This window comes from Sinocyclocheilus rhinocerous, unplaced genomic scaffold (genome assembly GCF_001515625.1).
Source record: "Sinocyclocheilus rhinocerous isolate Xijiao unplaced genomic scaffold, SAMN03320098_v1.1 scaffold140, whole genome shotgun sequence".
NCBI lineage: Eukaryota > Metazoa > Chordata > Actinopteri > Cypriniformes > Cyprinidae > Sinocyclocheilus > Sinocyclocheilus rhinocerous.
Genome location: NW_015642053.1, coordinates 2137743 through 2150660, shown reverse-complemented (window position 1 = coordinate 2150660; position 12918 = coordinate 2137743). Strand labels below are relative to the sequence as shown.

The 12918-nt window shown below is 37.0% G+C and overlaps 2 protein-coding genes and 1 long non-coding RNA gene across 4 annotated transcripts in view; 2 read left to right on the top strand and 1 right to left on the bottom strand.

Annotated features, from left to right (window-relative positions):
* Positions 1 to 1146, top strand: part of ccdc57 (coiled-coil domain containing 57) — a 14320-nt gene extending 13174 nt beyond the window's left edge. The window contains exon 20 of one of the 2 annotated variants that reach the window (XM_016572304.1): positions 527 to 1146. In XM_016572304.1, the coding sequence (XP_016427790.1) occupies positions 527 to 714 (188 nt within the window). In that variant the 3' untranslated portion in view covers positions 715 to 1146. The remainder of the gene's footprint in view (positions 1 to 526) is intronic. The other variant, XM_016572306.1, reaches the window with a different exon arrangement.
* LOC107755501 (uncharacterized) overlaps positions 1 to 2340 on the bottom strand; it is a 4639-nt gene extending 2299 nt beyond the window's left edge. The window contains exons 1-2 of the long non-coding RNA XR_001641704.1: positions 2161 to 2340; positions 1153 to 1421 (exon numbers count right to left, since the gene is read on the bottom strand). This is a non-coding gene — a long non-coding RNA (uncharacterized LOC107755501). The remainder of the gene's footprint in view (positions 1 to 1152; positions 1422 to 2160) is intronic.
* Positions 2341 to 2449: 109 nt separating this feature from the next.
* The window catches only part of LOC107755500 (fatty acid synthase), a 24469-nt gene continuing 14000 nt past the window's right edge, over positions 2450 to 12918 (top strand). The window contains exons 1-12 of the mRNA XM_016572307.1: positions 2450 to 2618; positions 5795 to 5944; positions 6262 to 6414; positions 7288 to 7461; positions 7763 to 7963; positions 8857 to 8979; positions 9399 to 9514; positions 10070 to 10204; positions 10343 to 10805; positions 11771 to 11958; positions 12432 to 12621; positions 12803 to 12897. Of these exons, the coding sequence (XP_016427793.1) occupies positions 5818 to 5944; positions 6262 to 6414; positions 7288 to 7461; positions 7763 to 7963; positions 8857 to 8979; positions 9399 to 9514; positions 10070 to 10204; positions 10343 to 10805; positions 11771 to 11958; positions 12432 to 12621; positions 12803 to 12897 (1965 nt within the window). The 5' untranslated portion in view covers positions 2450 to 2618; positions 5795 to 5817. The remainder of the gene's footprint in view (positions 2619 to 5794; positions 5945 to 6261; positions 6415 to 7287; positions 7462 to 7762; positions 7964 to 8856; positions 8980 to 9398; positions 9515 to 10069; positions 10205 to 10342; positions 10806 to 11770; positions 11959 to 12431; positions 12622 to 12802; positions 12898 to 12918) is intronic.

Sequence of the window (12918 nt, the reverse complement as noted above, 5' to 3'; positions counted from 1 at the left end):
CGTATGTATATTTTATATATATATATATATATATATATATATATATTATATGTAATTTTTGTTGTAAGTTGTAAGTAAAATGTAAGTTTTCTTAAAAAGGTCAAAATATTCTAAATATTCTTAGTTTTTGTTTTTACAATCTTACACCGTTTTTTTACTTTAAGCACTACCAACAATATCAAAAAGACATTTAGGAAATCTAAGTTTCTGAATTAAGTCATTGTTTATTATATAAAAATATGTTTATCTAGTCATTTTATATATCTAGTCATTTATTTGAATTATTTTTATTATACATTTATTTTTAATAATTTAATAACTAAATAGATCTGGACAAAGTGATGTCATTTTCCCATTTTTTACTGCAGCACTCTTTTTTCAAGTGCTTTTCTCAAGGTCACAATAATGACTGGCTTCAGGGATCAAACCAGCTAATTTTTCATTACCAGTACTGCAGCCACAACATTACATGGGATTTACAATTGTAAAATTAAGGATTTAACCCCTTATCATATTGTGCTCTCAGGTAGAGTGGCTACAGCAAACAGAGGACACCCAGATATTAATCAGCCTCCTGCTGCACCGGTCAGTGTGGAGGGCACAAAAGCATCACTCCAGGAAAAGAAGAAACAAAATCAGACATTTGCATCTGCTAAAAAGACACGTCCTGCTGGAAATAAGAGCAAGATTTGGAATTACAACATCAAAGACTGAAAAAAATCATTTTGGGCCACTCCATTTAAAGAACTGTCTCATTTGAAGTGCCTCATTATTATTTGTTCATTTTGCATCATGCAATTTTTTTTTTATATTTGTACCTTTTGTAAATGTTTTAATAAATTATTGCATAATTTGACCAATAGGCAAGTGAGTCTTTTAATAGTAAGAAGAAGCACCTATGATGATAAGGGGGAAAAAATCCAAATCCAGCCATATGTGGTCTTGTGTACAGATAATGTAGTTTCAATTGATCAATAAACCTTTAAATAGGCACATGAACATTTGCTTCAATTTTCCCTTTACGGAATTCATACAAAATATGCATTAAATGTAGTCAGATATGACTCGTATTGTCTTTTTGGCAATATTTTAATAATATGATTGATACACTTTACATTATGTAGTGTCTTTGTAAAATTGAATCGCAGTTACCCTGTGCTGTCCAGCCCCTCATGATGACATCACAGCCTCAGCAGGTGTAGGATTCCACTCCTCCCACTGCATTGTCCTGACATCACCCTATCTCCTAGCAACACCCTTGCATTCATTCTGATTGGATGGTTCTACACACCTCCGCTCACTGATTGGTGAATTTTTTTCACTGGCAACCGTCAAAATGTAATCCGGAGCTCCACAGCGCCGCCAACAGACACCCGGTATAACACAATCTGTGCTGCCTTCATGTGCTGATACTTCTGCATCTAACCAACAGTTAGACGAAAATCAATATAAACAATGTAAACTCAGTATTTTTCACACCAAATGTATAGTGTGCATATTGGACTGCTCTATTTAGACTGAATCCTTTGACATAAAAAAGCCAAATTGTGCATTAATATGACTTGTCCGTGTTATGCAACAAAAAGCACATTGATTCTCTCAGGTTATTCAAAATTGTATAAAAAATGCTATTTATATGAAAAACGACTTGAATGCCTTTCTACAATGTACATGTATAGGAAAATCTGTTTAAACGTTGTAAAATGGTTGAAATTCTTTTTTTTTTCTTTTTTTTTAAGAAATGTTTGGTATGATGCTTAAAGAAATAAAAAATCAGTGAAGCAATTTTGTTTAAAAATATTTTGGAGAACGTTTTGTCCAGCAAATTATTGTCAGCGTAGTGTTGCCAACATGCAGCCATATGGAGTGACTTAAAAACAATCATAAAACACAGAAACATTAAGAAATCTATTTCATTAAGGATTCTTTAGGAAACACTAGAAACCCTAGATTCATGAAAATGTTTGAAAACCCTTTGTAGGAAATTGTATAGTTAAACAAGCTATAATTAAAGCAATAATTATATCCAATAATTATTCATACTCGATGCCATTTCTAATGACAGGTTATCCATACTGTACAAACGTAATGAACAGTTATGACAGATAAAATATCGGTGATGTGTTTCAATATCAATCCAGTGTTGCATGCTAAATTTACCCAATTTCGGATTGTTTGCAAACCGCAGACACTCGACCCTCGTGTCGCCTTGAACTTGAACTTGCTGGCTCAGACCCGTAAAAGAAGAAATTTGTGCTGCTGTGCATGTGATCATGCCGGGATGAACTTTAATAACCCAGTCTTTTTAGACGCCTTTTTTTCTCTGCGGCGGTAGGAAATCAGCCCATCACTGGCTGCGTCTACGGGCCAGCCTCCTCTCTCATTGGACTGCGCCTCAGAGCCAAACTGTCAGCCCATGTGGCGTGGCCATCGAGGATGTCAGACATTTAAATGAAACAGACAGAGGGACTCAGAAGGCGAGAGTAATTTCTAGGGCTTGGCCAAAGGGGGGATCACGAAACTCTCCATTCTGTACCGGGAGCCGACAAAGATTAAGAGGAATATAGAAGTCGACTCTATCCCAAAGGATCACAGCGTTAAACTGTACCCACATCCAGGTAAGAGAGCATATGTTATTAATCGTGTCAGTTCTGGATCTGTAGTTTTTCCAGATGCAGACTGGCGTAGTAAAGGTAGAGTTTCAGGCATGCAACATCGAGACAGTTTTCTATAACACGCAGGGAAAAAATAATATTACTAACGAAACGAATCGTTATTGTGAGTCGGGTCTTTTCAGTGAATCAGCCACAGCTGAATCACCGACTCTTTGAACCGAGAGTCAAAAGCATTTAGAGTGAATCGAGGATTTTACTGATGAGGCAAAATATATGTTAATAGCCGGGCAGCAGAAAAAATACACTGCATATAGCATTTTATTCAAACAAGCAAAACGTTTTTTAACCTAAGATATGTAAATGAATTTAGTTTGTAATGTTAGTGCATGGGATAAAGACGTTGGGACCGCGTGAGGACGTAATTACGTCATGACGTAAAAGAATCACAGAATCGCTGTTTTGGACCCGTTCGAAAGAATCGATTCGCGTAAATGAGACAAACTTTCCATCACTAATTTCAACCGAAGAATACTGGACACCTGTGAGTAAACGTAACCAGCACACTCTTGACCAAATGTGAGTAAACGTTTAGCTGGTGGCTGCAAATTCAGCACAGGATGACAGCATCTCGCGCTATTTCTGGGTGATTATACTAGGTTTCACCTTTGCCTAAGAGAAATAGCATTACACCTTGAATCTTTCTTTCCATAAACAACAAAAAAAGAGGGAATAGATATTAAACCTAACAAGAATGTAATATGTTGAGACGTGGAAAAGTATCAGGGCGAATTGTAGAATCAATGCGGAATTTGTCACTCTGTGAAACCTCCTTGAGTTTTGGCATGTAACCAGTCTATATCACTGAGAGCAGTCAAATTGGAGATGCTTAAAGGGCAGATTTGTCAGGCTATCCATAGTCTAGTTTCTATAACAGGACTCTGTTTACATCAACCTTGGCTTGTCAGGATTAAACATGCAGCCTAATCATCTATGTTTTCCTTCCTTTTTAATTAACCCTTATGTTCATTTGACTGTATTGTTCATATGGGGTCAGGTTAAAAACGCATTACTTGTCGTCTTTCTTATTTAGTAAAACCCAGTAGGTCTGTCCATCAAACCCATCTGTCCATCAAAGATTTTTTGCGAATTCATTGTATTTATTTATGGCCTAAGGCTAGAGTGTGGCTGATGTTTTAAGGACTTTACGACTGTAATACTGTCATCAGCTAATAACAGCACTGCACCATGGGAGCTTGTAGCGAGGCGAGCGGTCAGCTACACATCACTGCCTCGGATCTGGGTCAGGTAGATTACAGTCGATTCGGAAATCCGTTTATTTTCTCAGTCTGCTTCTGCCAAACATAATGTTGTTGTATTTGTGGTTAAATGTTAAGCAATCAGAATGGTAATTTACTCCTAGTACTACTGAAATCCTAACCAGGATAGTGTAGCCTGGTTTACACTAAAATCTACATAGCTGTTTTGTGGTGCTAGTAGTTCTGTCTACTTTATGTTGTGTTCAGTTCATTGACTGCTTTTTGACATGTATGTATTGTACTGTTGCATTAAATAGTACTTTTAGATGACTCACACGCATGCACGTCGTTCACAGACACCTGTGAGCAGAGCACCTGCCCGGCAAAGACTCCTTCCGGTTGTCACTATGGCAACAAAGAGCGCTAATTCCTCCTCTCAGACTTACCTGTCCACTTTTGCGAATTCTGTTTATACAATTTAAAGTATTGTTTTTTTTCTAATTATAACTAAATATAATCTCTAATTATAACTAAATATAACAACAACTGATTTTCATATAAGTTTCATCATATTGAATCTGCTCTCAATGGCTTGTCACCCTGTCAGGTTATTTTAAAGAACTTTGACATCACTTACTACTGTTTAATCATAAAATATTTAAATATATAGTAGACCTTACAACATACATACATACTTATGTGATAGCTCTGTGTGCGAAACAGCCTGAAATTAAGCTCTTGCTGTCCTTTGCACATTAAGACAGCAGATTTGTGAGTGAATCATATGTTTTCCCTTATAAAACAAGAACCAGAATTTCTTTAAAATTTCTTCAATGTCGAAAACAAATGATAAAAAGATGTAAAGTATTAAAGGGGTGGTTCATTGCGATTTCTCTTTTTTAATGTTAGTTAGTGTCTAATGTTGCTGTTTGAGCATAAACAATATCTGCAAAGTTACAAAGCTGAAAGTTCAATGCAAACGGAGATATCGTCTTTTAAAATTCTGGCAGTTTAATGCCTATAGCTGAAGTTTTTTTTTTTTTTTTTTTTTTTTTTTTTTTTTTTTTTTTTTTTGGACATTTGTAATTAAGTTTATTGATTTATGATGCATAATTTCTGCAAAATGATCTGTCCTACTTTTATAGCTACTGGGCACTAATATCATTTACAACTCGGTCATCCTGTGAAAGGTTGTTATGACTAGCTGAATAGCTGTTATGTAATGCATGTTTATTATTGTTTTACGTGCTTCTCTCTATCAGATTTTTCACATATTTACAAAAAATACATTGCGACTGCTGAACTGAATATCTGCATAATAATATTTTCAAAAATTTTCATCTGTAAATTATTCTGTACAAATTCATTTGTACTTATTAAAGTAAATTTTTTTTCTGACTGGTTGAGGTTCATTTTTGGTTATTGTGCATTCTTTGTAAAGATGATAAAATATAGCAGATGGCATTGCTACATTGCATGCTGTACAGCCAGATGAGTTGATTTCTCTCTTGGCATATTTAATGAAGTTTCTGTGGTCCACCAAATTAAAATGAACCCTCCTTTGAGTTTCGAGGAAAGTGGAACAGAGGGATACTTTGTACTTGTCACCGCTTCTTGATTGCATTGAATGAACAGGAATCCCATCTGTGCTGCCACTTTGAGTGCTCTGACCCTGAAACGGGGAACAAAAGTGTCCAGCTTTCCAGGCCACGCCCCCCCGAGCACACTCTCCCACCTATCCCCAGTTTTGCACCAACTCGGTGACCCCAACTCACAGACCGCTGATTTAAAATGAATGACACGCTCGTATTCACACAGTTCTTGATAATGCCAATGTAGATCAAGCTGACAGAATCCTTCTGTTTTTAAAAGGTTTTTTGTTCACTGACTGACCGCTTCTTTCTTTTATTTTTTCCCCCTTAGAATCAAAGAAAATCTAACCAGACATGGAGGATATTGTTATAGCTGGAATTTCAGGTCGCCTTCCTGAGTCTAACAATTTGGAAGAATTTTGGCTGAACCTTTTCAATGGAGTGGATATGGTCACAGAAGATGACAGGCGGTGGAAACCAGGTATGCTAATATTTGAATGTCTTTATCATTTTAAATAACATTTAGACTTAATTAACATGTTTTTTTATCATAATGCTTTTCTTAAGACCACCTTGGGGTTTGTAGTGTCTTTCAACTGCTGGTGTCCTTACCTACCTGGCTGCTGTTCTGTGCTTTTCCTCGTCCGTCTGGCTTTGGGTCTTATGAAGGGCTGGTCTCTCTTCTCTCTGTTGGCACCAAGCTAATACTCTCATTCATGTGCTAAAGCACAAGCAGGCTTAGGGCAATGAGTAGACAGCACTTTTGATTCCCTTTTCCCCTTTTTTTTTAAATTCTAGGTCTGTATGGCCTTCCCCGGAGAAATGGAAAACTAAAAGAAATCGATAGATTTGATGCAGCCTTCTTTGGTGTGCATCCCAAACAGGCACACACCATGGACCCACAGCTGAGGCTTATGCTAGAGATATCGTACGAGGCCATCGTCGATGGAGGTTAGTATCAGCTGCCCTCTTAGATAATATTAATATAAGGTGTTTTGTGGCAGCTAATGCCCTTGAAAAATGTATAGCCTGAATGCAATATATATGTCACTTTGGATAAAAAGCATCTGCCAAATGAATAAATGTAAATGTTATTTTCAGGAGTGTGCTGCTATATGGGTATATGAAATATGGTTGAAGACCTGTGACATTACATGCCACACGTTATTTTATTTTATTTTAAATATTTACTTTATTTTTTTTGGGTCAATAAGTTTTTTTTAATTTTTATTTGTTTTATTATTACTTCTATTCAGCAAGGATGCATTGAGGTGACAATAAAGACATTTCTAATGTTAAAAAATATTTATATCATGCTGTACTTTTGAACTTTCTATTCATCAAAGAATCCTGAAAAATGTGGCAAGGTTTCCACAAAATATTAAGCAGCACAACTGTTTTCAACCATTTTAACATTGATAATAAAAATAAACTTTTCTTGAGGACAAAATGAACATGAGCATATTATACCGTTTTCTGAAGGATCATGTGACAAAAAAACTGGAGTAATGGCTGCTGAAAATTAGAAATGAAAAACAGTTATTTTAAATTGTAAATATTTCACAAGTCTGTGTTTTTGATCAATAAATGCAGCCTTGGTATACAAAATACAAAACTTCTTTCAAAAACATTTAAAAAATGATTATTAGTATATATGGTGCATATAAGTATTTAAATTATAACGGCCAAAGTGATGCCAAATCTCTATGTAGAGCAGTTATAGTGTATTTTTGAACCTAGTTGTAATGTATTGTATGTGTAATGTATTATTTTTCAGTGTTCACTGAATATGTGAATATAAAACATGTTGATTTTTCCTCTTAGGCATTAACCCAGTGTCCATGCGTGGCAGCAAAACTGGCGTCTACATTGGAGTAAGTGGCTCAGAGGCAGGAGAGGCCTTCAGTAAAGACCCAGAGGAGCTGCTGGGATACAGCATGACAGGATGCCAGCGGGCCATGTTTGCCAACCGCTTGTCTTATTTCTTTGATTTCAATGGTATGCAAACATTACAAGTTTAATTACCTACTCAATGCTCACGCACATTGTAGGACAGAAATGAGTTATTCGAACCTTTGTTTTGAAAGACTATCGTCATTTTTTCTGTATGGTGGGATGTGTCGTCTGATGTGATTTGAATAAGTGACTCGTTACACAGTCACGTCTGGTGTAACTTGACTCACACTATCACGTTAGACTGAGACAACCAGTTGAGATGGATTACTTAAATCACTTTATGCAAGAATTCTTAATGTGGTCAGCCATTAACTGTTGTGTTTGATGTACAACAAACTTTCAGGTCCCAGTACAGCCATTGACACAGCGTGCTCCTCTAGTCTGCTGGCTCTGGAGAACGCCTTCAATGCTATTCGCCACGGCCAATGTGATGCAGCACTTGTGGGCGGAGTCAACCTGCTGCTCAAGCCCAACACCTCAGTGCAGTTCATGAAACTGGGCATGCTCAGTCCTGAAGGAGCATGCAAGTCATTTGATGCCTCAGGTGAGATTACGTATGTCACTGTAATGTCTAAAGCTTTCTCAGGAAGCTATTAAAGGAATCTGGTTCTATAAGCATCAATCATTGCATACCAATTATAAGAATATAGTCTTCTAAGTGTTCATACTGAATAATGCATGACAAAAATAGTATTTGAAGTATCATGCTTTATGCAACAATAAATGTTTTCAGCAGAAGTATGCTAATTGCAAGGTTAATTTAGCAATTTTCTGTCCACTTATGATATTAGAGATAAAAATGGTTAGTGTGTTTTTTAATCCAATTTCGTTTAAATATGTCTCTACTCTTGTAGTCCAACAAAATAATGAGTCTGGAAAGAGATGTTAAAAATGGCAGCTGATAATTTTTCTGTTCAATTTGTCAAAATGGAAATCAATAGTCAAGTTGAGCCAGTGTTATTTTAGTATTATTGCCTTACTATTATGAGACTAATATTTTGAATTAGTTTTTATTTTTCTATTTTAGTTTTAGTAATTTTGTTGTCATTTTAGTATAGTTTTATTTTTTTAATTTTAGTTTTAATTATTTCAGTACTTCAAGTTAAACTGAATTGAATTAATGAATGTAAGTGAACTGAAATAACATTTTTTTTTAATTATTTTATTTATATATATTTTAATGGCTTTAATTTTAGTTTTAGTTTTAGTTACCTCTAATAACCCTGAGTTTCACATTGCATTTTTGAATATAATACCTGACGATATATGTTTTGCTAAATATTGCACATTTAGGCAAAAGTAGCATTCCATAAAATTGTAAAAATTTGTGTACTGCCCAAAGTAAACATAAAATGATTTGTGAGTATATTTCTAATTTGCACTGCTATTAAAAAATTTAGTCTTTTTGATACAAATTTTTTTTGTTTAACCCTCTAGGAAATGGCTATTGTCGCTCAGAGGCTGCTGTTGCAGTACTCTTGACAAAGAAGTCAATGGCCAAGAGAATCTACTCCACAGTTCTCAATGCTGGCAATAACACCGACGGCTACAAAGAGCAAGGTAAACTCATCCTTCCTTCCCACAGACATCAAATCTGCCTCAAATCCTCTAGCATGAGTGAAATCAGCTCAGTTAATACCTTCTTACTTGCTCTGGAAGCCTGGCATTACTATAAAAGCTGGCACTACATGTGTCGTAGATGTCGTAGCCTTTCCCCCAGTGCCTCCTGCCACACTTTACACACCAGTGTTTTCAAACATGACACTTGGCTGAGCGTGAGGGCTCAGGGTATTTGAAATCTCTGGCATACGTCTGACATCAGACCCCTCTAGTTCCTGTTGTGCATCATGTGCTGCTACATTGAGGACAGAAGAATCCATGCTGTAGCTCACGTGTGCGTTCCAGAAAAGCATATGTCATAGCTGCTACGTGCAAATCTGCTCATATTTTGGAATGTGGTATGTCTCCTCTTTCCTCAGGGGTGACATTCCCATCAGGTGAGATGCAGCAGCGCCTGGTCCGTTCCCTTTACCAGGATGCCAACATAACACCTGAGCAGGTGGAGTACATCGAGGCCCACGGCACTGGTACTAAGGTCAGTCAATGTGAAATTACACGCATGCATACCTTAAGAAGAGATTTGCTTTGAAAATAAGAATGGGAACAGTTCGATATGTGCCTGATTCACACTGGCCATGTTTACATGCACACCATTTTCCAATTAAGGTCTATATTCCAATAAATAAGTTTAAAAAAATAAGCAAGTAAATAGATAAAAATATTAATTAAATAAATAAATAAAACTCAACAATAATACAAAAAAATAATAATAATGAAAAGCAGGTGTTGTTAAATACTATTAGTCCTAATTCTAGGAGAAAGTGTTTAATTATTACCTTAACTGATTGTATTGCTGCATAGGTAAATACACAGTGATACAAAAAAAAAAAAAAAAAAAAAGTTTTAATATATATATGTATAGCAGGAAATAGTCGTAAAAAAGTACATATAATTTCATGTTTGTTAATATAAAAAATGAAAGATAACTTTAAATATGCATAATATCCTTGTGTATGTAAATACAGTTATTGAGCAATAGAAATTTTAGCTTGTGGTTATGTGTATATTGAAAATAACTCTGCTTTTACAGGTTGGGGATCCTCAGGAAGTGAATGGCATTGTGAGTGTATTCTGTCAGTCACAGAGGGATCCTCTTCTGATTGGCTCAACCAAATCTAACATGGGACACCCAGAGCCTGCATCTGGATTGGCGGCTCTTGCCAAGGTATGTAAACACTTTTTGAACAAGTCTTCCTGCTTTACTTAGCTTTAGCTTAATCAGCTGTTTCTTTAAAAATCTGGATGCTGAATCTCTCATCTTAAATGTGAAGTAAATCAAGTAACTCGTGTTGCATGTGATCAGGTGGTTTTGTCTCTGGAACATGGCGTCTGGGCTCCCAACATCCATTTCCATGATCCAAACCCTGACATTCCTGCTCTGACGGACGGCCGGGCGCACGTGGTGTCAGAGCCCATACCTGTCCGCGGGGGCATCGTGGGCATCAACTCATTTGGCTTCGGAGGCTCAAATGTCCATGTTATCCTGCGTCCACATGGTTCAAAATCACTGGCTCAGGCTGCACAACCTTCAGTCCCCAGACTTCTGCAGGCCTCCGGTCGCACTGAGGAGGCAGTCACTTCCCTTCTCAACAATGCCCAGCAACATAAAGATAACCCAAGCTACCTGTCTCTTCTGAATGATGTGTCTGGAGTTCCAACGGCAGGCATGCCGTACAGGGGCTATGCACTGATTGGAGCACAGGGAGAGCTTACAGAAGTTGAACAAGCCCAGCCCACACCCAGACCCCTCTGGTACATTTGCTCAGGTGAGGGGGCATTTATATTTTTTATGGTGAACTTTTAATTTGGTGAAATCTTATTTCCTTCAACATTTTATATTAAAGCAGCTTGATGTACTACAGAATACATACTGTAACTTGTAGAAACTTCCTGTACCATCCAAAAAGAGCTTTTATTGGAACCAAGCTGCAAAAGCAATGTTCTGATGTTGTCATGGTGAGATAAAAACAAGAAAGCTGGTACAATTAGATACCATTAATCCTAAACATAAAAAGAACTAACAATAAAAGTAAAATTTAGCTTATTTTACATGCAGAAAGGACATTTCTTAAAGGCACAGCAGCCAAAAATGAACAGTTTAAGGTAATGGGAAATTTAAATAAATAAACTAAATCTCAACTAATTACATTTTTATAATAATAAAAAAATATTAAATCGTGTATGTATACAGTGTTGCTTGAAAGTTTGTGAACCTTTAGAATTTTCTATATTTCTGAGTAAATATGACCCAAAACATCATCAGATTTTTTACAAGTCCTAAAAGTAAACAGAGAACCCAATCAAACAAATGAGACAAGAATGTTTTATTTATCATTTATTGAGAAAAATTATCTAGTGTTACATACTATATAATCATGATCATCAAGGCTGCATTTATTTGATCAAAAATACTGTAAAATAATAATATTGTGAAATATTATAATTTACAGTAACCAGTTTCTATTGTAATAAATTTTAACTGAAGAATTTTCAGTAGTCTTCAGTGTCACATGATCCTTCAGAAATCATTCTAAAATACTTCTTATTATTAACAGTGTTGATACTTAATGTGTTTTTTTAAATATTTTTGTTGAAATAAATAATACAGTAAAATGTGCGATATATATATAACCCTTTTAAGGTTGTGATTCAAAGCGAGTCAGTCACCACAATGGAAAGTCTCTCTACACATGATCACATTGGCAGGATTTTTGTTTCTATCTCCTGACAGGTATGGGCACACAGTGGGCTGGAATGGGCCGTAGCCTGATGCAGCTGCCTGAGTTCCGGGAGTCGATCCAGCGTTCGGACATGGCTCTGAAGGACACTGGGTTGTGTGTGTCTCGCTTGCTCATGGACGCTGATGAGAGCACTTTTGAAGACACTGTCCACGCATTTGTTGGTCTTGCAGCCATCCAGGTCAGTCTCCCCCAGCTCTAGAGATACCAAGTACAGTGCCAGTGTGACTGGAACAGGATTGACATCAGCAGAATTTCTCAATGAAAAAATTACCCCTGACAATTTTGGAACTGATGTAGGCCTGCCAAATGTTGCAATACAGTGGCACAATCAGTCATGATTTCAACAGTCGCTCCGTCTGCAAGACTGTCTCATAAAGAGATCCAAAAATGACAATTCTGTCATTATTTACTCCAACCCGCATTTTCAAACCTATATGGCTTTCTTTCTGCTCAAACAAACAGCTCTTTCCTGTGGAACTGGCACACTTGCATATTCAAACTTGTCACGTCACAATCAGTTGTGAGACAAAATAACTGATAATTTTATGATATCATTCATATCAAACCTAGTAGACTTGCTAGTTGTAGTCTCACAATTTTCATGCCGGACTGTCTTTCACCTACCTGAATGCATTCCTGTCAAATTTCCAGGTCGCCCAGATTGACATGTTGCAGAAGATGGGTCTTCAGCCTGATGGGATCGTGGGCCACTCTGTAGGAGAGCTAGCGTGTGGTTACGCCGATGGCTCCCTGAGCCACAGCGAGGCCATTCTGGCTGCTTACTGGAGAGGACGCTGTATTAAAGAGGCCAACCTGCCCCCGGGGGGCATGGCTGCAGTGGGTTAGTGTGGCAGCAGATGCCTTCACAGGCTTTGCTTCATTAATCGGACGCAAAGCGCAAAGCATCCCTCCATGGGGGATTTGCCTAGTTTTTTGTTTAGCAATGTATGCTATAAATTTTTTTTTTTAGCAAGCTTACCAATGGTTCCTTTTACCAACCCTCCCATTATCTCCCCCCTCAGGCCTAACGTGGGAAGAATGCAAAGCTCAGTGTCCACAGGGTGTCGTTCCTGCTTGTCACAATGCTGAGGATACAGTGACCATCTCAGGCCCTCAGGTATATACCCTCTAAGAAATA